The 27,250-nt window shown below is 37.0% G+C and overlaps 1 protein-coding gene across 3 annotated transcripts in view; it reads left to right on the forward strand.

The window, feature by feature from the left end:
- The first annotated feature begins 1,256 nt into the window (after window positions 1-1,256).
- RPRD1A (regulation of nuclear pre-mRNA domain containing 1A) overlaps window positions 1,257-27,250 on the forward strand; it is a 69,332-nt gene continuing 43,338 nt past the window's right edge. For 2 of the 3 annotated variants that reach the window (XM_049619519.1, XM_049619520.1), the window contains exons 1-2: window positions 1,258-1,583; window positions 24,713-24,842. In XM_049619519.1, coding sequence (XP_049475476.1) covers window positions 1,433-1,583; window positions 24,713-24,842 — 281 coding nt within the window. In that variant the 5' untranslated portion in view covers window positions 1,258-1,432. Of the gene's footprint in view, window positions 1,584-24,712; window positions 24,843-27,250 lie in introns of all 3 variants that reach the window. The other variant, XM_049619521.1, reaches the window with a different exon arrangement.

The following is a 27,250-nucleotide window of genomic DNA, read 5'->3' on the forward strand; positions in this document are numbered from 1 at the left end:
AAATGCTATTTTTTTTTAATGGGAAAGATAAACTATACTTACGATCAAACAAACAAAAAACGTATTTGATGCCCAGTTGGTGCAAAATTCTTGAACACTGCTTCTCAAAAGATAAGAATTCCTGTGTTTTTTTATGTATCTTTCTAGAAGTTTGTATTAATATTTAGAATGTGACAGTACCTGTTTCTTTTGTGAACTATTGTAGTACTATGTCAAAACGTATGGATTTGTCACACATCATGTCATTTGTCATATGTCAAAATGCTAGATTAATTATGGGATTTCTTTTTTTTTTAATTTTTTTACATTTATTTATTTATGAGAGACAGAGAGACAGAGCACAAGTGGGGAGGGGCAGAGAGAGGAGACAGAATCTGAAGCAGGCTCCAGGCTCTGAGCTGTCAGCACAGAACCCGACAAGGGGCTTGATCTCACAAGCTGTGAGATCATGACCTGAGCCGCAGTTGGGCACTCAACCAACTGAGCCACCCAGGCACCCCAATTATGGGATTTCTGAAATTAGTTTTTAATTATACAAGGAATATGTGAAACCATTCTTGTAAAAAAATGAAAACAATAGAAACATAGCTTAAGGACTCCGATTCTGATCCTCTCTTTGACACCACTATTAATGTAGTGTATACTCTTCCATACTTTTTGCCCTGCATTTACATACTTATGAATTAATATAAAATATACACTTTTATATTAAAAAAACAAATGTTATACTGTATTTTCCCCCAGGAACTTAAAAAAAAAAACAACCCTCCAATTCACCACTGGATTTATTTAATCTTTTGAACTGCTGCATGTACTCTGTAATATGCAGTATTACAATTTTTAGCCATCTATCTGTTGTGAATGTCCCATCTCTTTAGGGTTAGTAAGCCTGACAAGAAACTAGCATACAGCTCCTTGGGCAAGCATGCGATTTCCCTAGCACTGAGGGCAATTAGCGAAAGTGCAGGGTCACAGGGAAATTGTAATTTTAAAATGTAATTATCACGCCAAATAGTCTTCCAAATTGGCTATGCCAATTCACACGCCTATGTAGATATTTTTAATCACTCCTTTCTTGGCAGACAGTTTTAACCCACGAGGGTTCCAGACTGGGCAAACCCCACTCCGCCCCAGCCTGGCCCAAGCGGCACGCCCCCACATGCCTCCCTAGCGCCAGTTTTGGCCCCGCCCTTCCGCTCAGAGGACCTGCCGCTTGGCCTCGCCTCTTCCGAGGGCGGGGCGTGGGTCGGCCGTGACGTCACTGCCGGCCGGACGCCATCTTGCTGGTTTGCGGCCGGTCTTGGATGTGGCGGCAGCAGTGGTGAGGGCGTGGGGAAGGGTGGGGTGAGGGGGCGAGGCCGCGGCGCGGGCGGCGAAACTCTCCTCCCCTCAGCCCCACCGCGTGGGACGGCGTGAACGCGGTGTCGGAGGGATGTCAGCCTTCTCTGAGGCGGCGCTGGAGAAGAAGCTGTCGGAGTTGAGCAACTCGCAGCAGAGCGTGCAGACCTTGTCCCTGTGGCTCATCCACCACCGCAAGCACTCCCGGCCCATCGTCACCGTGTGGGAGCGGGAGCTGCGTAAAGGTGAGTCGCCCCGCCACCCGGCCTGTTCCCTGGTGCCGCCGGGACCCCCCTCCCCGCGAGCTCCACTTGCCCAGCGACCCCAGCTCCCCGCTGCCCGGCACCGCCCTACCCAGCGTGCCCGGCTTCCTGGCGTCGGTGGTCCGCCGGCTAGGAGGAGCGGCGTGCACTGCGCTTCCCGCAGAACCTGCGGTTAGTAGGTATTGTTGCATAAGGAATGAAGGATCAAAACAAAACACAACTCCTTCTGATTTAACACAGAGGCCGTAGCCAGGAACTCAGGACTCTGCCTCTAATTAGGGCCAGAAATTCAGGCAGTCAGGTATCTTTTTCATTCTGTGGGTTATAATGGAGGGTAAGGGTGAAAAAAGGGAAGTGGAAAGGAAAAGATTGGCGTGCGGATGGGAGTTAATTCCATCATTTCTATAACGCATCAACTCAGTCTTGAAAAATTAATAGAGGAATCGGAATTTTAGAATTGGGGAATGTGAAATTGCATCCATGCCTGATGCAGTGAAGGAACCCTGAATTTGTAGATTTTAGAGGACTAGCATTCGGTGAATTTATTATTAATTTCTGGATTGCGGTTGCCTCACCTGAAAATGAGGGAGTTACATTGAGTCACCTAAAGTCTTTTCTTGCTCCATGATTATGTACTTTCAGGGCAGCATGTTTGTTTTGCAAAACATCAGTCCTGTAAATGAAGTTAACTTTTTTGAGCAGTAGTCTGCTCTCGCTAAAATACTCAGAATCATTTCACTTCTGCAGAGCGACTTTATCTGTAAGAACTGATTGTCAGTGAGACTAAATCATTTGCTTAGAGTCTGGGTTTTAACCGTAATTCTTAATTCATTGCGTCGAAAGAATGTGCGCTTCTCGTTATTGCTTCAGACATTCTCATGTATCGATATGCTGGTTATTTATTAATTAGGGGTTTTAACAGCCATTATTAATCAAAATGGATGCTTGTTTACTGACCTATATGAAAGCTGTATGATGTGATGTATTAACATGGGAGCTAAAATGTGGCATTGGCTATAGGGAATGGAAACAAACTGTCCTTTTCTTGTGTATTTGCTTGTGGTTAATCTCTTAAGAGAAATGGACCTTGGAGTGAGGTTTTTCAGTTCATATGTGTGTCTCTGTATTGGTGCTCAGGGAGGAATTCATCTTCTGTGAGTGACCAGAAAGGTTTGAGAAACATAAGATATAAAGATCTGGAAAATAGCTGAACTCTGAGAAGGAAGTAGTTGTCTTTGCTCCTATACTTTACTAGATTTCGAAATAAGCAAAAGGCTTATACTTTTTTGTGGGTTAGGGAAGAGTATTAGAAACACATAATCAGTAAAGGATTGGTACCCAGACTATCTTAAGAACTACCACAAAGCAATAGAAAAATGGCAGTACTATTAAAGGTGTCCCATGAGCAGAAACCTGAAAGGCCAATGAATGATACTTAATCTTACTGATAAGGAAAGAATAAACCAATGAGGTACCACTTTATACCCTTCAGTTTGCAAGAATTGGTGAAGATGAAAAAAAAAAAGAATTGGTGAAGATGGGGAGAAACAGGAACTCTCCTACACTACTGGTTGAAGTGTAAAAAGGAGATAAACTCCATGACTTCCTAATGAAGTTGAAGGTATATATCCTTTGACCTAGCAGTTCTTCTAGGAATGTGTCTTAGAAACTAATACATGTCCTCAAGGAGTTATGTTTATTGTAGCTTCTTAGTAACAAAATTAGAAACAGCTGTGGGTGAATATATTGAAACATTCATGGAATATAATACCGACCAGCAGTTTTCCTGAACAGACTAGAGCTCCATGAAACAACATCACTGAATTAAAAAAACAACAAACAAGCAAAATGTTGAGCTAAGAAAGCAAGGTGCAGACCAGTATGCCATCTGGTAAAGTTTGAAAACATGCAGGAACAATACTCTGCTTCGTTCACAGATACCTGTAGTTACAGTTAGAAAAACATGCATAGTGATGATTAACATCACGTTGCAAGATAGTGCTTACCATAAGGGAGAGAGGAAGTGAAAATGGATCTGTGGTATCTTACATTTCGTATTTTTTTTAAATCATTTGATACCTGTGGGAAAGTGATAAGATGTGCTATTAACTGGGCTTGGGGTTATTTCCATATGTTTAAACGATTTATAATTAGAAAAAAATTGAAGGCATATAAATAGATACTGTAGGAGGAGAGTGGTGTTGGGTGATGATGGTGATGATGGTAATGGTGGTAATGGTGATGATGATCATGCTGCTGCTGCTGCAGTTTTGTTTGGTTTTGCATTATCTGCCAGAAGTTTCCTTTCCTTGACATGACTGTACCTTTGTAGGGTAGAGCCTTTGTGTTCCCCCACCTTTGCAGTGTTTTGCTCATCAACTTTATTTTTTTTTAGTGTTTATTTTTGAGAGGAGAGAGAGAGAGAGAGTTTGTGTGCGCACGCATGCGCGCAAGTTGGGGAGGGGCAGAGAGAGAGAGAGAGAGAGACACACACACACAGATTTCAAAATAGTCTCCAGGCTCTGAGCTGTTAGCACAGAGCCTGACATGGGGGTCGAACTGATGAAGTGAGGAATCGTGATATGAGCCGAAGTTGGACTCTTAACTGACTGGGCCACCGCAGCATCCCTCCTCATCAGCTTTAGGATCCTCCATGGCCTGTAGCATAATGATAAGGCGAATGGTTAACTGAATATCAGCATTGTTTTATCTTACCATCTTACTGTGATATTGTGAATCCTCACATAATCTCTATAAAATAAATATTTATAAAAGGAATTGGTCAAATTTGAAATAAAGAAATCAATAAGTAAAATCAGTAGAACATTTTGTATTAAGCTTGGCATTCTTTAGTTTCTTGAAGTGATTAAAGAAGACAAATGTGACATGGGTAGGAAAAATTACTGTTCAAAATGTAAGAATCAGGTAAAATGGTAATGTCACACATGGTAATTATCCAGTTATGAAGATTTCCTTTTTTGTTGTACCTTCCTTATTTTTGCGTCTTTTAAAGAATTTCTGGGGTGGGGACAAAAAAAGAATTTCTGTTTGCAGGTATATATCCCAAGGCCTTTATGAAGACTATAAAGTAGCCATATTTTCCCTGAGAAATGTGATAGAGTGTAACCAAAAAACGTAAGGATTTTGTTGTTTTCTAACTGCTTTATTGAGATATAATTAACGTATCATACAATCACTCATTTAAAGTGTATAGTTCAGTGGTTTTTAGTGTATCGTAAAGTTGTGAGACCACCACCATAGTCAATTTTAAAACATTTTCATCACCCAGAAAGAAACTCTATGCCTTTTAGCCATTATCCCCCAAACCCCTCCACTTTCCCTAGCCTTAGGCATCCATTAGTTTGTGCTGTCTATAGATTTGCCTATTCTTAGCATTTCACGTAGTGGAAGTATACAACATGTCATCCTTTGTGCTTGATTTCCTTTGATTAGTATAATGTTTTCCAGGCTCATCTGTGTTGTAGCATTTTTCATTCCTTTTCATGGCCAAATAATAATCCATTATATGGATTTATCCATTGATCAGTTGATAAGACATTTGGTTATTTATGCTTTTTGCTATTATGAGTAATATTGCTATGAACATTTGCATACAGGTTTTTGTGTGAATGTTTTTTCATTTTTTTGAATATATACCTATGGGTGGAATTGCTAGGTCATACAGAAACTCTATGTTTAACCTTCTGAGGAACTGCCAGACTTTTCCACAGTGACTGCTTCATATACTCCTACCAGCAGTGTATGAGGATCCAGTTTTTCTACACCTTTGTCAGCACTTGTATTACCTGTCTTTTTTGTAGCCATCCTATTGGGTTGTAAAGTATGATTGTGGTTTTCATATGTATTTTCCTGATGGCTAAGGATATTGAGCACATTTACATGTGCTTAAGGCTATTTGTATGTTGACTTTGGAGAAATGTTTGTTCAGATTCTTGCCCATTTTTACATTTTTTTAAAATGTTTTTTTATTTTTGAAAGGGGGGAAGGGAAGGGCAGAGAGAGACACACACACAGAGAATTCCAAGCAGGCTCCAGGCTCTGAGATGTCAGCACAGAGCCTGACACAGGCTGGGCTCGAACTTATGAACTGTGAGATCATGACCTGAGCTGAAGTTGGACACCTAACCGACTGAGCCACCCAGGTGCCCCAAATTGATTTCATGTTAATGTAAAATAACATTTAGTAAAAGATAACGATTTCCTAAAAATATTAAGGATTGGAGTGATTTACATTTTTGCAAATCTTTGTATCTCTTTTTTTTTTTTTTTTTAATGTTTATTTATTTTTGAGACAATGTGAGAGAGTAAGTGCAAGCAGTGGAGGGGCAAACAGAGGGAGACACAGAATCTGAAGTGGGCTCCAGGCTTTGAGCTGTCAGCACAGAGCCCGACATGGGGCTAGAAGTCACAAACCATGAGATCGTGACCTGAGCTGAAGTTGGACACTTAACCGACTGAGCCACCCAAGCACCCCTAAGATACATATTTTTTAATGTTTATTTATTTTGAGAGAGAGAGAATCTCAAGCAGGCTCCATGCTCAGTATGGAGCTGGACTCGGGGCTTGATCGCACAAATTGTGAGATCATGACCTGAGCTGCAATCAAGAGTTGGACACTTAACGGACTGAGCCACCCATGTGCCCATAAGATATTTGAAATTTTTATGTTTATAAAATGCGTTAGGAGGATTATAATGAATTATTTAGTTACCTTGCTGTCTTCTAGGTCATTTGGTCATTTTTGGTTCTGTAGCATAACTCTTGGCTGCTCTCAGGTACCTAGAATCTTCTTTTTATAATTTTTCCTTAGTCCCTTCTTTAATAACTGAGAAATTAAGTAAAAATTTTACTGTGCTTACATTAGATGCTTGGACTTTCCAGGTGTATTAAAAAATACACAGATATATCTTAGTAACAACATGCACATAATGTAAAATTCAAAAGCCAAAAAAGGTTATAAAGAGGGGTAAGACTCCTTCCGATTATTCTTCTCTTCTTTACCCACAGATTTTCCCCACCTAGAATCAATTTAACAGTTTATATATTTTTCCAGAATTTTCTATGTATATACAGTCATATATGTAATTTTTTTCTTTCTTGTTTAGACAAATGGTAGAGTATTACATAGACCAACATGTAGACTTTGCTTTGCTTTTCTTCCTTTTAATATATCTTTCAGATTGTTGCATATTGATAAAAATGGTGTTGCTTCATTAAAAAAAAAATACTGCATTGTATTCTGTTTTTTGGACGCATCAAAATTTATAACTGTTTCTTTATTGATGAACATATAGGATGGGTCTGTTTTTAATATTAATATTTATATATTAATTTTTGTTACTAAATATTCTAGTGTTTTTCTTAATGGTTTCAGCTGACTTAAGACACCATAATAGAGGGGCCCCCTGGTTGGCTCAGTCAGTTAAGCGTCTGACTTCGGCTCAGGTCATGATCTCACGGTCTGTGAGTTCGAGCCCTGCGGTCGGGCTCTGTGCTGTCAGTTCAGAGCCTGGAGCCTTCTTTGGATTCTGTCTCCCTCTATCTCTGCCCCTACCCCCCCCCCCCCCATGCTCTGTCTCTCAAAATATGAATAAATGTTAAAAAAATTTTTTTTTAAAAGTAATTTCATTAAAAAAAAAAGAGAGAGACCATGATAGAAATGGTTGGGCCTTAGTGTATTGTACCATTTTTTTTTAATGTTTATTTATTTTTGAGAGAGAGAGAGAGAGAGAGAGCAAGCATGAGTGGAGGAAGGGCAGAGAGAGAGACAGTCTGAAGCAGGCTCCAGACTACAAGTCAGCACAGAGCCTGGTGCGGGGCTCGAACTCACAAACTGTGAGATCATGACCTTTTCAGTTTATATATTAGCTTAAAGAGAATTCACATCTTTTTAATGGTAAATCATTTTAGGCTGAGAATCATGCTGTCTTACTCTAAATGTATTTATTATAATTCTTTAAATAAGTGGTTCTCAAGCTTGTTTATATATCAGTTCTTGATATTTATAAAGGTTTGTAAAGACTATTGTGCAGTGCACCCTTAACTTTAGAATAATTTTGTGCTAAATGTATCTTGTTTAATTCTAGTACAGACTAACAGAAGGATGTGTCAAAGGATTAAGCCACATTACACAGAAAGACTTAAAACTGAAAAAATATTTTTTGCAAATTGAGAAAATGGCTTGCCTTAGTTGATTTTTGTGATGGCATGCTTTGGTCTAGCTCAGGGAACATCAATCTGCTTCAAGAGCGTGGCTTAAAATCCTCATCTACTCAACAGTGTTTGTTTCATTAGTATTTGTACAAATCGTACTGTGTACTGTATTCTGTTTTATATATTACTTTTTAAAATAACTGAAATTTATTTGGGTAGTCAAGGACCATATTTTTGCTTATCAGAAAATTCAGTTTTCTTAGCAGAGTATCATGAATTATTATCTTTAACAGCACTTAATGATGGTTAATTTTATGTGTCATGCCGACTGGGCCACGAGGCAGCTAGATATTGGGTCATACAGTATGTTTGTGAAGTAATTTCTGGAAATTTAACATTTGAATGTATAGACTGAGTAAAGCAGATTGCCCTCCTTTAATGTGAGTTGACCTCTGTCAGTTGGAGTCCTGAATTGAAAAAGGCTGACCTTCCTGTAAGTAAGAGGGAACTCTTCCTGCCTGACTGTTCTTTCTTGCCTTTGGACTCACACTGAAACATGGACTCTTCCTGGGTCTGGAGCTGCTTGCAGACGGGACCCACGGGACCTAGCTGCAGATCTTGGGACTTGTCAGCGTCTATAATCTTATAAGCTACTTCCTTTTAATATTATAATCTCTTTATATGTATATACACACATATTTTATTGGTTATGTTTCTCTGGAGAACCCTCATAACATAGCAGCTTTATCTGGATTTACTACGATTTCATTAGTAAATCAACTATATTAATTGTGGATTTAATCCAAATAAGTCCCTGTTTGAGAATTTTTAAAAAGCAGTTGATATGCTATAACTAACATATAGCACATAGAAAACTCTTCATGACTAAAAATAATTTCATTTTATGTGTTTATAATTTGGTGCTTTAGATGTTAAGTGATGGTAGAAACATCAATATGCTGATCACACTTAGTGATCCCTTTTTTTAGCCCCTGTTTCAATGTTACTGAATGGTATTTCTTGAGCACTACAAACTCACCTTGCACAAAACAACCCTTTATGTCATCTTTCCCCACTCTCATCCCACTGTTTTTTTGGTTTTGTTTTGTTTTGTTTTGGGGGGGGGCTTTCCTGTTCCAGTGAAAGACATTACTGTCCACCAGTTGCCTAAGCTCAGAACTTTAAGTTTGGCTTGGCCCCTTTCCATACGTGCCTCACCTTGAGCTATTTTGTTGCTATTTTAGCACTATCTCTACTGCCCAAGTCCTCATCTTTCACTAACACCCTTGCAATAGCCTCCCATCTAATTTCCTTGTGTTTAGTCTCTTCAGCCATCTGCTTGTCCTCCTTACCAGTGTTAGCATAGAATTACCATATGACCCAGTAATTCCACTTGTAGGTATATGTTCAAAGAGTTGAAATATTCAAGGATTCAAACATATATTTTACAAGACTGCTTATAGCAGTGCTATTCAGAGTACCAAAAGGTGGAACAACCTGAATGTCCATCAATGGATGAATGAATTTATATGGTGCAGTGGAATTCATGCAGTAGGATAGTATTCAGCCAGTAAATAAAAAGGAATGAAGGGCTAATTCTGCCACATTGTGAATGAACCTCAAAAACATGTGAAGTGAAAGAAACCAGAGACAAAAGGTAACATTTTATGATTGTATTCATATGAAATATTCAGAAGAGATAAATCCACAGAGATAGAAAGTGGTTGTCAGGAGCTGGGAGGAGGGGAGGAATGGAAAATGGACGACTTTAATGGGTATGAGGTCATCTGGGGGCATGACAAAAATGTTTTGGAACTAAATACTGTATAGGTAATGGTTGTGGAACTTTATGAATGCATTAACTGCTGCTGAATTAGATACTTTAATGTGGTTAATTTTGTTATGTAATTTCCTAAAAAAAAAAAAAGTCCTATAAACACCTTGCACTTTTATGTGTCTCTGTGCTTTTATATCTCTGTTTCTATTTCTACTCTGTCTCTTAGCCTCTAAGCTCTGGTGTCTACCTACTCCTCTCTGCAGCTTCCCCTAGTCCCCAGGAAGAGTTAATTGTCCATTTATAGTCCCTAATGCTTTTTTGGGAATAAAAATTCCAGTTAACATCCTAAATTTATAATGATCTAGTTTGAATTGATACTAACTTTTCTTCAATAACATACAAAAACTGTTCCTATAGAGCTGTCTCCCCCCCCCCTTTGTTATTACTGTCACAAGTTACATCTTGTGCCCATTAAAAGACTTAAAATTGCTGTTCTATATATTTGTCTTTTAAGTCATATAGGAAACAAAAAGAGGGTTACAGATTAAAACATCAATTAATACTGGCTTTTATATTTAATTATATAGTTACCTTTACTGATGATCTTTATTTATATTCTTCTAGTTACTATCTAACATCCTTTCATTTCAGGCTGCCGGAGTCTCTTTACCATTTCTTGTAGGACAGATCTGCTAGTGACAAAATCCCTCAGCTTTTGTTTAGGTTAATATGTCTTATTTTCTCCTTTGTATTGAAAGATAGTTTTGCCAGATTTCTTTCAGTATTTTTTGGCATCTTTTGGCCTCCATAGTTTCTGATAAGTTGGCTGTCCTTGTTACTCAGTCTTATTGAGTCTCTTTTGTGCGTGAAAGTGAGTCATTTCTTGCTGTTTTCATAATTCTTTGCCCTAAAGTTTGATTCTGTGTCTCAGTGTGGGTCTCTTTGAGTTTATCCTACTTCGAGTTCATTGAAATCCTTGGATTTGTAGATTCATGTCTTTCCTAGATTTGGGGACATTTTTGGCCATTGTTTCTTCAGATATTCTTTATGCACCCTCCTCCCTTCTGGGATTCTTGTAATGTGTGTGTTTGTTGTATTGATGGTGTGCCACAGAACCCTAAGGTTCTGTTCATTTTTCTTCATTCTTTTTCTTTCTGTTCTCCACACTCCCATTTCAGTGGTCTTCTTTCAAATTTGTTGGGTCTCCCAACTCTGACATCAAGTACTTGCTACTGCTATTCTTATACTACTTATTGTACTGTATTTTAATGGTTCTGTGTTGAGTTTCCTATTGCTAGAGGACTGAGCCTATTTCTTCGTTGCCTCAGAATCTAGCATGAAGTAAAATACGTGATGAGTTAATGAATGTTGGAAAGTGTGTAGAATCTGAGATTTTTAGAGCTTGGAAGGAGTATTAATGTTTTGCTTTTAAACAGTTTCTTTTAAAGATAGTGCCTGATTTAGGAACTTCCAACATTTTAAGACAAATAATGAATTCCAGTTATGAATATTTCCCTTAATGAGAAAAACTTGGAAAATTTCCACCATTTTCAGTCTGTCATACTGTTCTGCTTTTCCCATATTTATCAGTTCTTAGGGTAGTGGTTCTTAAAGTGTGGTCAGTGAATCACCAAGACCCTTTTAGGGAGTGTATGAGTCCACAAGGTAAAAATTATTTTTGTAATACTTCTAAGATATTTTCCCCCTTTTGACTGTGTTGACGTCAGTGTAAAAAGCAGGTGTGGGTGAAAACGGTTAGTGCCTAAATATTAATAAAGGTAGAGGGACCATTCTACTGAAATTCATTGTATCTTTCACATGACATTCACAGCTGAAAAGTGTATCACATTCCTGACTGCTTATCAAAGCAGCGCACACTACTAATTTTGTTGTATCTTGACCCTTGAGTGCATGACTCTGTGTGTGTGCACACACGTGCACATTTCTTTATTGTGGTAAAGTATATGTAACATAAAATTTAATGTTTTAATGTTTTTTCTTGGTTATATATAATATACACTTACCATTTTAACCATTTTTTAAATGTGCAGTTCAGTGGCACTGTGTATTTTCACATTGTTTTGCAACTGGCATCATCATCCATCCTAGACCTTTTCTCAGCAGGGAAGGGGCAGAGAGAGGGAGACAGAAAATCTCAAGCAGGCTCCACGCTGTCACCACAGAGCCCCATGTGGGTCTTGAACCCACGAACCATGAGATCATGACCAGAACTGAAACCAAGTCAGATGCTTAACCAGCTGAGCCATCCAGACGCCCCTGAATTTTGCTTTTGATATCAAGTTTAAGAGCTTTGCTTGGCCCTGTATTTTGAAGATTTCTTCTACATTTTGTTCTAAAATGTTTATATAGTTTTACATTTAAGTCCATGATGCCTTTTCAGTCGATTTTTGTGGAAGGGGTGAAATTTAGGTCAAGGTTCAGTTTTTGTATGTGGATGTTCAGAATCTCCAGTACAGTTTGTTCAAAGGCTGTCTTTCTTTCATTGAATTACTTCTGCATCTTTGTTAAAATTGACTTGGGCTTATTTGTATGCATCTTTTTCTGGGTTCTCTATTCTATTGATCCGTGTGTCTTTTCCTGTACCAATAAATATCACACATAGTCTTTATTATAACTATGTAATAAATCTTGAAATTGAGTAAACTTATTTCTTCTATATTTTTCAAAATTATTATAGCTAGTTCCTTTGTTCTTCTGTATAGACTTTAAAATATTCTTGTCTATATCAATAAAAATTATTTTGATGGGATTTTGATAAGGGTTCTTTAATCTTGTATATCAGTGTAGGGAGAATTGGCCTTTATTACTCTGAGTCTTCCAATCTATAAACATGGCATATCTTCCCCTTTCTTTACTATCTGTGCAGAGCCTGCTTGGGATTCTCTATTTCTCTGACCCTACCCCACTTGCGTGTGCACTCTTTCTCTTTTCCAAAAATAAATAAGCTTTAAAAAAAGTATTTATCTTGTTTTGTGTGACCTTGCTGAACATACTTATTAGCTGTAGGAGTTTTTTTGGTAGGTTTCCTTGGGATTTTCTGTGTAGACAGTCATGTCATCTGCAAATGGGTATGGTTTTATTTTTTCATCTTTGACCTCTGTGGTTTTTTCTTTTTCTTACCTTATTGAACTTGCTGGCATGTCAGGCACAGTGTTGAATAAGAATGATGAGTGGACATCCTTGTCTTTTTCCTTAGTGGGTAAGCAGTGTTTTCACCATTACGTATAGTGTTAGCTGTAGTTTTATTTTTAGATTCTGTATCCAGTTGAGGAACTTCCTCTCTGTTCCTGGTTTTTGAGAGATACTAAAATAAAATGTTGGTGAAATTTGTCAAAAGCCTTTTTTGCATCAATTTGATCATGTGATTTATTTTCCTTAGCCTGTTAATATGGTGCATTATGTTGATCAGTTTTCAAATCTTGAACCAGCTGTGCATCCCTACAATAGATCCCACTTGTTTGTGGTTGTTAATTCTTTACGTATATATATAGCTGAATTCTGTTTGCTTAATTTTGTTAAGGGTATTTACATCTGTATTCAGGAGGACTGTTGGTCTATTGTGTGTGTGTGTGTGTGTGTGTGTGTGTGTGTGTGCGTGTGTGCGTGCGCGCGCGCGCGCGCATGCACATGTGTGTCTTGTTTTGAAATCAGAGTAGCACTAACTTCATAAAATGAATTGAGGTTTGTTCCCCTATTTTCTGGAAGAGGTGTAGAATTTTTAAAATTCTTCTTTAAATGCTTGGTAGAATTATTTGGCAGAAACTATCTGGATCTGGAAAGTTCTTTTTTGGGAGTTAAAAAGTTGCATATTCAATTTTATTAATTGTTACAGGGCTGTTTAGGTTTTCTATATATTTTCTGTATATTCATATATTTGGTTTTCTGTATATTTTCTGTATATTCATATATTTGGTGAGTTTGCAGTGGTTTGTGTTTTTCTTGAGGAACTATAGTCCATTTTTTCTAAGTGTCAAATTTATGTGTCCAGAGTTTTTCATTGTTTGCCCTTACTATCCTAATTGTCCTTTCAATACCAGTGGTAATCCTCATATTGAAAATTTGTGTTTTCCCTTTTTTCCTTTGTCATTCTTGGTAGAAGTTTATCATTTGAATTCATATTTTCAAGGAAGCAGCTCTTTGATGCTTAACATTACTAATCATTAGGAAAATGCAACTCAAAACCACAATGAGATATCACCTTACACTTGTTAGAATGGCCATCATCAAAAAGAGAAATGATGGAGAGGATGTGGAGGAAAGGGAACCCTTGTGTCCTGTTGGTGGGATTATAATCTGGTACAGTTACTATGGAATTAAAAATAAATTAAATAATTAAAATTGGAGGGGTGCCTGGGTGGCTCAGTTGGTTAAGCATCTGACTTCAGCTCAGGTCATGATCTCACCACTCATGAGTTCAAGTCCCTCATTGGGCTTTGTCCTGACAGCTCAGAGCCTGGAGTCTGCTTCAGGTTCTGTGTCTCCCTCTCTCTCTGCCCCTCTCCTGCGCGCACTTTCTTTTTCTCAAAAATAAACGTTAAAATTTTTTTTTGAAAGAAAGAAAATTAAAATTGGAATTAAAATAGATTTAAAACTTAAAAAATAAAACTGCCATATGACACATCAGTTCCCCTTCTGGAATATATCCAAAGGAAATGAAAATGCCAACTTGAAAAGCTGTCTGCACCCCCATGTTAATAATATCAGCATTATTTACAATCGCCAAGACAAGGAAACTACCTAAGTGTTCATCATCAGATGAATGGATAAACAAATTGTTTTATATATACACAATGGAATATTATTCATCCATAAAAAATGAGGAAATGCTGCCTCTTGTAACATGGATGGACCTGGAGGGCTTTATGCTAAGTGAGATAAGTCAGAGAAAGACAAATACTATATGATCTTATTTATATGTTAACAAACAAACCCAGATTCAGCAAAAAGAGATCATTCGGGGCGTGGTTACCACAGGTGGGAATGTGGGAAGGGGCATTGTAAGGAGATGATCAAACGGTACAAACTTCCAGTTACAAGGTAAATAAGTACTAGGGATATAATGTACAACATGGTGACTGTAATTAACCTTGCTGTGTTATATAAATCAAAGTTATTAAGAGTAAATCCTAAGAGTTCTCATCCTATGGAGAAAAAATATTTTTTTTGCAACTGTATGTGATGATGGATGTTAAAACTTATTGTAGTAAGCATTTCACAGTACAAGTCCATCCATTGTGCTACACACCTTAAACTTGATGTACAATGATGTATGTCAATTAAATCTCAGTAAAACTGGTGGAGAAAATAGCTCTTTGTTTCACTGATTTTTTTTTCCCCTCTAGTTTTCTTTTCAGTTTCATTAATTTCTGCTTTTACTTTTATTTCCCCATTCTGTTTCCTTGGGTTAATTTTGCTCTTATTATTCTGTGTTTTTGAGGTGAGAGTTTAGATTAGTGATTTGGGACTTGTTCATTTTTTCCATTATATGCATTTAGTGCTAAAAGTTTCTCAGCCCTGCTTCAGCTTTATCCCACAAATTTTGATACGATGTCTGTTCAGTTTATTTGCATATGTTAATTGAAGTGTTCTTATGATGGATACCTTAAAATAATTCTCATACCTTTGTCATTGTGGCGTTAGCATCTATTGATTGTCCTTTTTCATTCAGTTTCACATCCCCCTGGTTCTTGGTATAATGAGTGATATTTGATTGATTCATACTTTTCTTTTTAAGAGAAGGCGCGTGCCTGTGCAAATGGGAGGAGTGGAGGAAGGGGAGAGGGAGGGAGAGAGGGAGAATCTCAAACAGGTTCCATGCCCAACTTGGAGCCAACTCAGGGCTGGATCTCACAAGTGTGAGATCATGACCTAGGCCAAAATCAAGAGTCACACACTTAACCGACTGAGCCACTCAGGTGCCCCGATTCATAATTTTTTGTATGTATTATGTTTTGAAACTCTGGACTTTATGTAATCCTGTTTTATCTGGATTTCTATGACATTAACCCATCAGGGGAAGGTTAGGTACTTTTTGTTACTGCTGAGTGCAAGTGAGAGTTTGGCTGACACCACAGAGTAAGGGGTTTAGGAATGTGTGGTGTTAGTATTGCTGGGCCATGGTGAAAATCCTGACTCTTCACTGGCACATCCCAGGGGGAGTGCCTTCTTACCCCTGGGTAAGGGTGGAAGTCCAGGCCTTTCTAACTTTGCCTTCTCTGACACCACTCTTGAGAGGTGTTAGTCTCTATATCACAGCCTGGTTTCCTACTTAACCTTTGCTGGTATGGATGTGAGTGGGGCACTGTTTTGTGTTTTTGGTTTTCCCCTGTCATGTTTGGCTGGAGTAGATTGGTTATTGTCTAAAAGTTTTCTGTCTTTCTAGGCTGTCCTTTTCTTGGTCCTTTGGCTGGAATGAGAAAGTTTGTGTTGGAACTCTTTATGTCTGCACCTGTTAGGATTTCTGGGTTGCTGACTTTTTCAACTCCCAATTTGAGATAAAGGCAAAAAGAAAACCCCGAGAGCTCATTTTGTATTGTTCTTTGGGTTGCAAGGTCCCTAGCCTGTCTGCTGCCTTTTTTCTTCTTATATTTGTTTTAGTTATAATGCCCAGGATTTATAGTTGTACTTTCCAAGAAAAATAGGGAAAACTACATCTGCTCTTATCTTCCTGGAAGCAGATGTTCCCTACAAAACTGGTCTTTATATTGGAACTGGGACACATCAGTTTTACTGGTATTTTTACTAGTATTTCCTTGTCCGAGATATTATAAGATACTTTCTGGTTTGCATCTGGTATTAGTATTTTAATAAGCTTATTTTAATATAACTGCTAAACAGTTCTACTTTTTATTGTTTTAAAACACACACTTGTAAAATTTAAAACAGCACAGTAGTATGTAAATTGCTAAGTAAAAATGTATTGCAAAGAGGCCAGTTATCCCCAAATTAATTTATAAGTTCAGGGCAGTTTATAAGAAATGTGTTCTTTTACAAGACATTTTACAAGGCAAGGTCTTTTATAAGACCTCTAAATCTAGGGGCACCTGGGTGGCTGAGTTGGTTGAGCATCTGACTTCAGCTCAGGTCATGAGCTTGCCATTCGTGAGGTCAAGCCCTGTACCGGGCTCTGTGCTGACAGCTTGGAGCCTGGAGCCTTCTTCAGATTCTGTGTCCCCCTCTCTCTCCACCCCACCCCTGCTTGTGCTCTGTCTCCCTCTGTCTTTCAAAAATGAATAAACATAAAAAGGTTTAAAAAAAAAAAAAAGACCTCTAAATCTAGAGGTCATTGGGAAAAGTAAATGTGGAGGAACAGCCAAGGCAATTTTTAATTTTTGTTTTGTGAATTTTGACAGTTTTGAAGGGAAAACAGTAATGGAGGTATTGTGCACAGACTGTGAAGGCACTGAAGGTAGAAGAGTGTGATGTTGATAACAGAAATAAAAATATATGTGGAAGGAACAGACCAGAGATTTATGAGGAAACCCATTTTATGTAGTAATTTGGTAATCATTAATTTGGTAAAGTAAGCACTTTAAATTCATGCGGAAAAGGCTAGAATATGAAATGATTCTTAGGTTTCTACTTGATACCATATATAAAGTTAAAGATACAACACTGAAAAAAAAATCACCTGTGGAATCCTGTAAGGAAAACATGTTTATAGTTATTTCTAGTCTTGCACTGTGCAAAGATTTTCTAAATAAGGTCCAAGAGGTCTTGTAGGAAATAGATTTGGCTAATAAAATTATAAAATCATTGAATATGGAAAATACCAAATTTCAGTGCCTAGTTATAAGGAAATAGTGCATATATTTTTTAATACAAATATAATTAACATACAGTGTTACAGGTTTACAGTCTGATGATTCAGTAATTCTATATATTTCTCTGTGCTCATCGAAATAAGTGTACTCTTAATCCCTTTTATCTATTTCATCTACCCACCCACTCTCTTCCCCTTGGCAATCATCAGTTTGTTCTCTGTATTTATAAGTTTGGTTTTGTGTTTGTCTCTTTTTTTCTTTGTTTCTTAAATTCCATATATGAGTGAAATCATATGGTATTTTTCTTTCTCTGACTTATTTAATTTAGGAGTATACTCTCTGGGTCCATCTGTGTTGCGAATGGCAAGATTTTATCCTTTTTTTATGGCTGAATAATACTCCATAGTGTATCCATCATCTTTATCCACTCATCCACCAGTGAACACTTGGGTTGCTCCCATATCTTGGCTATTGTAAATAATGCTGCAATAAACATAGGGGTGCGTAGATCTTTTTGAATTAGTGCTTTTGTTTTCTTTGGGTAAATACCCCCGTATTGTTTTCCACAGTGGCTGTGAGAATTCCACAATATTATTTTTAAAACGTTATTCTTAAAGGAGCAAAAAATTTTTAGTCTCCATCCTACTGTAGTGGCATAATGTGAACAAACCATATAGTGTGTATTCTAACAGAACTCTTCCATTTGACAGTGTCCTTTATAGTGGTCTGATGGTTCAGGATGAAGTTTGTTCTTTTTAAGATTTAAAAAATTCATTTGTTGCATATATCAAAATAAAAAAATTTAAAGTTACTTCAGGAACTTGAATTGATTTTAACCTATTAGACTGGGAAAGATGTCCATTTGTTTGGGTGTAGGTGGAGGTGTGCCTGTTTGTTTGTTTGTTTTTACCAAACATTGAAATAGGAGAGACCATTGATAAATACACCTACAGGACAAAGTCATATTGGTGGAGGAGCACTGAGTCAGCACTACCCAAAAGGCGTTTTCAGCATGTAGGTTCAAGTTAATTGTTTAATATACCAACACATGAGTTGTTGGTAACTCTTGACACACACGCCTCCCCAAATTACTTCTTGGTCTTCCCTCAAAGTAGGTCTGTCTGTTGTGTGTTTGTGTTTGTGTGAATATGTATAACTTAACACTACGTCTGAGATGTCTGTTTGAGATAATTTTGCATATCAGTATGTAAATATCTCATTTTTGAACAGTTGTAGGATATTGGATTATATGGATATAGCATGATTTATTTAGTTATCTTTTTCTTGTTGTTGTCATGAGTGTCCTTAATTATTTCTGTGTACATTTATGAGAATATATCCATAGGGTAAATTCCTAGACATGAAATTTGCAGGGTCAGGGGATTGTGTGTTTACATTTTTCATCGATACTGCCAAATGATTTTTCTGAGAGGTTGCAGTAATTTATTTATTAACCACCAATGTCTGAAGTTGTCTAAAGGTGATAATCTTACTCATGCTTTTGCCAACTTTAGTGTCAGACTTCCATCTTGGTCATTTTAATAGGTGGAAAATGATGTTGGTTTTAATTGCTTAGTATTTGTGTTTCTTTGACCTTTCCATTCATACTAGCCCATTTTTCTATAGGTTATTGATTTGTGAGAACTCTAGAATGGAGGGGGAGATAAAAATATTTGAATTCAATACATTGAAAATAAGCAAAATTAGCTAGATCTGTAAGAAAGTTTGTCTTTCATAATCTGAATTTGAAGTTGAGGTTTATGAGAGCAGTGTGATTTAATTATTTCCTTGTTCCCATCTTCTGTTATGTTGGGCAAGGTAAAGACCAGGAGCCAACTTAGTAGAACAGATAATTAAAGGCACAGGTCTAGGCCAAAAGTTATTTAGTAAATAGCTGAACAAATTTTGAATCGACTGCTGGGCTTGATTCCATAGATTGGTAGATGAGAGTGACAGTTGTTGCTTTCAATGGAACTTAGTTGTGTTGGGAAGCATTAGATTAAATAAAAATGATATCTTTGGGATTAAGTGTTCAAAGTAAAGTATGGGGTGCTCCGAGAGCATATCAGAGTTGCCTGACCTGTGGGTACTAGGTGGTCAAGGGAAACCAGAAGAACTTATTAACTGAGGTCTAAAGGATGGGTAGGAGTTGGGGAAGTTAGAGGAGGCATTGTATTGGTCATGAAGAGAGTAGTATAGATGGCAGAGACAGACATTTTTGGGCCTTTGGTTCATATTAAGGATTTAAAATATTATCTGGAGAATAATAGAAAATCTTTGAAGGATTTTAAAGCAAAGGGTGGGCTGCCAAAAATCTGAGGCACTGGGGCAATGGTGCAGGAATACGCTGGCTTTATCCACCTCGTTTTTCACCCACCTCAGCTGTTAAGCAGCCAGCTGCAGCTGGTCCTGTCTGGGACAAAATCCATTCAGGAATCACCTGCGGATTATACAGTTTCTGTGACAAAGAAAATTAGTTTCTGCCACATAACCAACTATTTATCTATATGAGCATGTCTTCTAGTCTGTAGTGATAATCAGCTTACCAGGGAAATAAATGAGGCTGTCCAACAGTCAGTAGTAAGTCTTTAATAGAATTTTATTTCAAGGTAATGGCTTTTCTTCTGATTTCTTTCTGTAAGACCTATAGTAATGCTCATTGGTGTGTGTGTGTGTGTATTCAGTTATTTTGTTTGTTTAGAGAGAATATGAGAGCAGGGGAGGGACAGACGGAGAGAGAATCTTAAGCAGGCTTCATGCTCAGTGTAATGCCCCACGTGATCCCACGAATGACTTGAGGCGAAGCCAAGTCTGATGCTCCACCCACTGAGTCACCAGACACCCATTTATTCAGTTTTTTTGCTGCTTCTCCCATTAATAGGGCTTCCTCTGTAAAGTGTTCTTGTGTTAATAGGTAACACAGTAAAATTTTAGCTATTTGTTGTATTTATTGGCATTATTATCTGTGATTTTAAATTTCAGTCCCTGTAAAAACATGGGTGATTAAATTATATTATAATATTCTGTATTATGTCAAAATGAATAGGTATATGGTTTGTACAGTGTAAGAAAATAAGTAATGTTGTTGGTTCCTGATTATGAATAAGTAAAACTGAATTCTGAACTGATTATGAATTAGTGAAACTAGGTGGAATTTATGTAGTACTTTGACTAATTAAGTTTGTTTCATATTGTTTATCTAATAGCCCAGACTCTTCTTTTTGAAGCCTTGTAGTTGATCTTTTTTTTAATTTGAATTATTGAATTATGTAACTCTTTCTTACTTGTGTGACGAACTGAACTTGTATTGCCCTTTAGGGGATATGCTTAACATTTTAGGTAATATTATGTCCTCACATATTGGCCAGATTTTATTATTTTTATTTGTTTGTTTTGATGTACCTATTTACATACAAGGTCTGAGGAAAAGGGGCTATACTTAATACCCATAGTAGCTTAAAATTTACAGTTCAGACAGGTGAGATATAAGAAACCATTTTCTTCACAATATAAATGTTGATCGGTCTTTAATTGCTTATACTTTATTGGTGCAAATATAGCAGTACAGACACATACAGATACACTGGGACATAATATTGTATTTAAGATTGTTTCCAGTGTTTGTGTGATACATCGTCGGAGAGAAGGAATAAAGAAAGAGAACTTACATTTTTAGTGATGTGACGTATCACGTACCAGTTTATATAGAGCTTACAAGCTCTTGATTGAATAGGAAAGGTTATTTTTGATCTGTGCCCAGCATGGGACACTATTTAAATTGAATGGAAGATTTGGAAAATAAGGAGCCCTGTGACAGTAGAAATAAAGGAAGTGACTAGATCAGACTTGGTTTTAAGCCTTATTGTCAACAGTTTTTCTTTAAGGAATTATGAAATGGTTTGTTGCTCTTTCTGTTAATTTTGTATGCCTTAATAAAAATTTATGGCCCTGTTATTTTCAAATTATCAAAATTCACTTGAAAGTCATTTTTGTAATTTTCTTCTGGAATTCCTTGTTTTGATTAGTTCCTTTAGTTTAATTTGCTCTACATAAAGGTACACCTAGCTTTAAATGAAAGTAAATTTTTTCACTGAAAACTTGGAAAAGAGTATACATTACAGCAGTTTCTAGGTATGTCTCATATTTTAGCCTGGATTCCACAAGGGAAACAAAATGAAAATAATGTCTTGATATTTGTACCCCATACCAAATCCACGCTCCTGGTATGGTTTGTTTTTGGAATACACTGGGAACTGCAGTTTGAAATCTTGTGAATTTTTGCTTTAATGTATATTGTAGTAACTTTTCTGCATTAATTTTAAGAGATGGTAGCCCATGGATTTAAAAAATACTGTCAAATACACATTTTTTAATTTGCATAGTAAAGTACCCATAACAGAAGTTACCATTTTAACCATTTCTAAGTGTTTGGTTTATTGGTATTAAGTACATTCACACTGTTATGAAACCATCATCACGATCCATTTCCAAAACTGGAACTTTTCATCTTACCAAGCTGGAACTCTATACCTATTAAACAGTAACTCTCTATGCCTTTCTTCCCCCAGCCCCTGGCAATAACCATTGTACTCTCTGTCTCTGAATTTAACTATTCTAGGTACTTCATATAGCGGGACCATATAGTATTTGTCTTTTTGTGACTGACTTGTTTCACTTAGCGTAATATCCTCTAGGTGCATTCATGTTGTAGCCTGTGTCAGGATGTCCTTTCTTCTTTCTTTCTTTTTCTTTTCTTTCTTTCTTTCTCTTTCTTTCTTTTTTCTTTCTCTTTCTTTCTTTCTTAAAAATGTTTTTTTAATGTTTATTTGTTTTTGACACAGAGACACAGCTTGAGCAGGGGAGGGACAGAGAGAGAGAGGGAGACACAGAATCTGAAGCAGGCTCCAGGCTCTGAGCTATCAGCACAGGGCCCAACGCGGGGCTTGAACTCGTGAACCGCGAGATCATGACCTGAAGTCGGCTGCTTAACTGACTGAGCCACCCAGGCGCCCCAGGATCCTTTCTTTTTAAGGCTGAATAATATTCCATTTGTATTGATGTACCACATTTTGTTCATTTATCTGTCCGTGGATACTTGGGTTGTTTCTACCTTTTGCTGTTGTGAATAATGCTGCTAACATTTTAAAATACTTTGATTGAGTTGCTCCTTGATCTTTTCCAAAGGTAACATTCTTTCATTTATAACATAGTCATGAGAGGCATAGTCCAGTTATTAAGAGGGAAGCTTGGGTGTTGGACTTTGGATTCAAATCCTGGCTGATCCCTTCCTGGATATTTCACTGTGGGCAATTAACCCTTTTGATGCCAATTTGTTAAACTGCCAAATGAAGGTAATAATGGTACCTCACATTCCTTGGATTAAATTAGGTATTAAATGTAAATTATATGTAAAGTGCCTAGGGTAGTGTGTAACACATAGTAAAAGTTTGCTGAATGTTACTGTTATTTAGGAAAAGGAGCCCATTGGTTCAGGTACCCATTCAAAGTACTGCAGATGCTCTCCCAATTGGGTAATAACACAAATTTGAATTTTTAAAATCATTTTGATGCTGAGAAGGCAAATACTTGGATTAAGTAATATTAACCTTTCCTTTGGGTAAGATTTTCTTTGGGCAGAGTTAGGTAAAAAAAAAAAAAAATAGGGTTGAATATTGGGAAAGTTGACATTATTGTCATCTTCATGGGAAAAGGTCCTAGTATCTTCACCAGTTACACTGTATAGTTTATCTAACCAGACAAGCCAAAAACAAATCAGAAGTTGGTCTTTGTTATTGCCATCTCTTTCATATCTCTATTCTATTCCAAGACTTTGAAAAACATGAAAAGTGTGGGGCCACATCTTTAGATAGACAAACAAGATTCTGCAGCGGATAGCATAGGTTTGTAAAGTCTGGTCATCTCTAACTCAGTATTTTAGTTTCTTGTAAGATCGTGTTACTAGTTTCCCCTCAAGAAAGATGTGAACTCAGAAATGGCTTTTAATTCATTGAACACTTAAACTGAATACTCAAATCTAGAGGACCAAATATAGCCTGCCTGTTTTTGTCTTAAAACCAGTAAGTGGCCACATTAATGGTGCACTGGATTATCATTCCTGACCAGAAGTTTCCTCCATCATTGAATGTGGATGCCACAAAGTAGTGTTTCTAAATATGATGGTACAACTTTGAATAATTTAGATTTAATTCTAATAAAATTACGTTATGAAAATAGTACAAAAGATTATGTTCAACTAACTAAATTTTACCCATTTGTAAGACTCTTATTTGAGTCATACTTAATAATAAGCCACTTAACCTTGTAACCAGTAAAAATGTATTCTGGCCCATAATTGTTGAAATCTTTTCTGTTCTTTTTAGAAGGATGACTACTCCCACAGAATATAGTGAGTAGGGACATATTTTTGTCAAGATGAATTCGGTTATTTAAGGTCATGTAATTCAAAGCAGGAGAAAATCTAAACTGCCCATTTGGTCTCTCTAACATTTAGTCCGTTAGCTTGGGAAATATTTATTTCATGAACAAAAAATCCATAATTATTGAAGTGATGTTTCTTTCAACCTATTTTACGTTTTGTACTCTTGTTTCACAGTAACTTAATGATCGACTGTAAAGTCAACGTGGGTATTAAAACATTCAAATTCAAGATTTAGGGTACCATTTTAATGGTACCAGTTGCCATCTTACTTTATTTTATTTTTTAAAAAATGTTTATTTATTCTTGAGGGAGAGGGAGACAGAGCATGAGCGGGGGAGGGTCAGAGAGAGGGACACACAGAATCTGAAGCAGGCCCCAGGCTCCAAACTGTCAGCACAGAGCCTGATGGAGGGCTTGAACCCACACATCATGAGATCATGACTTCTGAGCCAAAGTCAGATGCTTAACCAATGAGCCACCCAGGCGTCCCATCTTACTTTAAATAAGCTTTATTTCAGGTAGTGTTTAATAGTTTTAGCAAAATTTAGTACAGATAGAGTTACAGAGATGCAGTTTTACAGACATGAGGATTCAGTGTATAAAACTATTAATTTGGGAATTGTGATAAGACTAGGAATCAAGGGTAAGTATTTTGGGCAGTTTGGTAAAAGTGCAAGGAAGCAGATTAATTATTGATTTTCTCTGCCTCTTGAGTCCTCTTTTTTCCTCACATGATCCATCTCCAGAAATTATAGAAACCTAGTGAGGTAAAGAATTGTGACTTTGGTAGTAGAATGAGAAGCTAGAGTTGAATATATTACATAAAGGTTAGTAGCCATGTTGTAGTTCTCAAACTGCTTCATTCAGATATTGAGAATGTTTGTCTAACTTAAATGAGGATATTTTAAGTAGATTTTTAAATTTTTTTATTTTTCAGCCAAACCAAACAGGAAGCTTACTTTTCTCTACCTAGCCAATGATGTCATTCAGAACAGCAAAAGGAAGGGGCCGGAGTTTACAAAAGATTTTGCGCCAGTTATAGTGGAGGCTTTTAAACATGTTTCAAGGTATGATAATTGTTTTGGGTACTTGGTAATGTTTTAAATGCATAATATGTCCTTTTGTTAAAATTTACTGTAAGCCATTCAAACAAAAAACAGAGAATGTATTTCTTTGAAAAGACTTAACTATAAATGGCATTTGTAAATGTGTTAAATACTTTCTGTAAAGGAAAATTTTTGAACTGTCACAAAGTGGTAGGCTTTTGGAGTACTTGAATTAACAATTTTCCTTTAAGAGACCAAAAAAAGCAACTGCCATTTTGGAATGGACTTCATTAAGAATGAATGAGTATTGAATTGAAAATTTGTGTGCTTATAAAGCTGTCTGTTTTCCAGGTATTATTTCTGGATAAACGTTGTACCCTTTACTTGCATATAATTTGAAAGTTTTTTTAGTGTTTGGGTATATATGATAATACTTCAAAGTGTTTTGGAAGTACAGGAATTTATTTAGAATAATTATAAGCCTGTTGAAAAATTTTGCTACAGAAAAGTTCTAAGGGTAAAAGTTGGTGCTTTGGCTTATGCTCTTTTTAAATGCTTATTTCCAAACATATGCAAATATTTGGTAGATTTCTGGGTAAACATTATTGGGGTAGACTGTTAAATCAGTCTAAATTACAGAATTCAGTGGTAAGTGAAGATCTGTGTTGAATGATTTAAGGATGAAAATATGCTCACCACATGCCCAAAAACTTCAGTCATAGTGGATGCATTTTTTAAAAATTACAGTGTATGAAATACTACCATATGTTACTTTCTTAAATGAATATTATTTATCTTTCAATTTAGATACTATCTTACCATCTTTTCAGATGTTGCCATTTTTTAAGAGTTCAGTCCTAGTCCCTCTTCCTATGGTCATATTCTTCGCTTGACCTTTGGGTGATTTCATACACTGCATATATTTAGTTATTACACACCCTAATAACTCAATTAACTGTGAGATCAAGACCGGAGCCGAAGTTGGACGCTTAACTGACTGAGCCATCCAGGGGCCACTGGATGTGTTTTGTTTTAGACCTGTGTGTCTAATTGCCTAAGGAATTTCTAGTTGTATGCTTCCAGACATCTCCGATGGACTCTGTCTCATATTGAATTCACGTCACTGCGCCCTGTCAGACTTGCTCCTCCTTCAGGTTTCACCCAGTGAATGGCAACTCTGTCTGTCTGGATGCCCATATGAGAAACTAGGTGTCATCTTAAACTTTCTTTGATAGTGTAATTTATAGTGTATCACATTCTCCTTTCTCTTTCACTCCCCTTATCCATGTAGTATATATAGTTCCCACAGTTTAGATTTTTTCTATAATGTCATTTCTATATAATTTGCAAGAACCTCTAGTGTTGTTTAATCCATTTAGGAAACTAGCCACAGTTGCAGAGCTGATCATAACACTCCCTTGCCTTTGAGTTCTCAAAACTTGATCCCAGAGATCAAGTCTGAAGTCCTGAGCAGGACTTAAGGTGATGATGCTTCTTCATGGCCCTGTCTACATCTTCAGACACATGTCTCACGTTCCTTCCACACACACACACGCTTTATAGTCCACAGTTGAAGCTAACTGAACCTCTTTAAATTCTTTCTCCCTTAAGGCTTTTATATATGTTGCCTCTCCCAAGGAATTCAATAAAATATTTCTTGACCGCCTACTGTGTGCTAGCCCTGACGATACAGTAGTGAATAAGATAAAGTTCTGTCCTAGTGGAGCTTACATTTCAGTTGATGACCAAAGTAGTAACTAGGTGGACAGATGAATATATATTATGCCAGTAGATAAGTAATGTGAAGAAGCAAAGTAAGGAAGAACTAGAGAGTATGACAGTGCTCATGAGAACTTTATCTCATGAGATAAAGAGTGACTATTTTGGAGAGGTGGCATTTGAAGGAAAGGATAAAATGAGACACTTGAGCATCTAAAAGACAAGGATTCTAGGTAGAGGGAATACTTGGCAGAAACAATGAGACAGTTGTGTGCTGGGCATGTTTGAGCATCAGCAGGGAGAATTGTATGGCAGAAGGTATTAAGGGAATGTGGACTGAGAAGTAGCCAGAAAGCAGAACATATCTACCTTATGGTCTGGGATAAGGCTTTTTGGTTTTATTCTTGGTATGATTGATAGCTCTTAGCAGATTCAAGAGCATTATGATTTGATTTACAATAGTAGAGCATAGAGTGAAGAGTAAGAGCTGAGGACACCAATGAGAAGACTTTAAAAATCCAGACAAGAGGTAATAGCAGTTCAGTCTGCAGTGGTAGTGATGAAGGCAGTAGGACGTGGTTGGGAGTAGTCTGTTTGCCACTTCCTTGATGTTCCAGTCCTTAGATCTCAAATACCGCTTGCTCAGATACCTTTTCTAATCTCTCTTGAACTGGGCCAGATCTCTGCATGATGCTTCTCTTTAATACTTG

Source organism: Panthera uncia (genome assembly GCF_023721935.1).
Source record: "Panthera uncia isolate 11264 chromosome D3 unlocalized genomic scaffold, Puncia_PCG_1.0 HiC_scaffold_8, whole genome shotgun sequence".
NCBI lineage: Eukaryota > Metazoa > Chordata > Mammalia > Carnivora > Felidae > Panthera > Panthera uncia.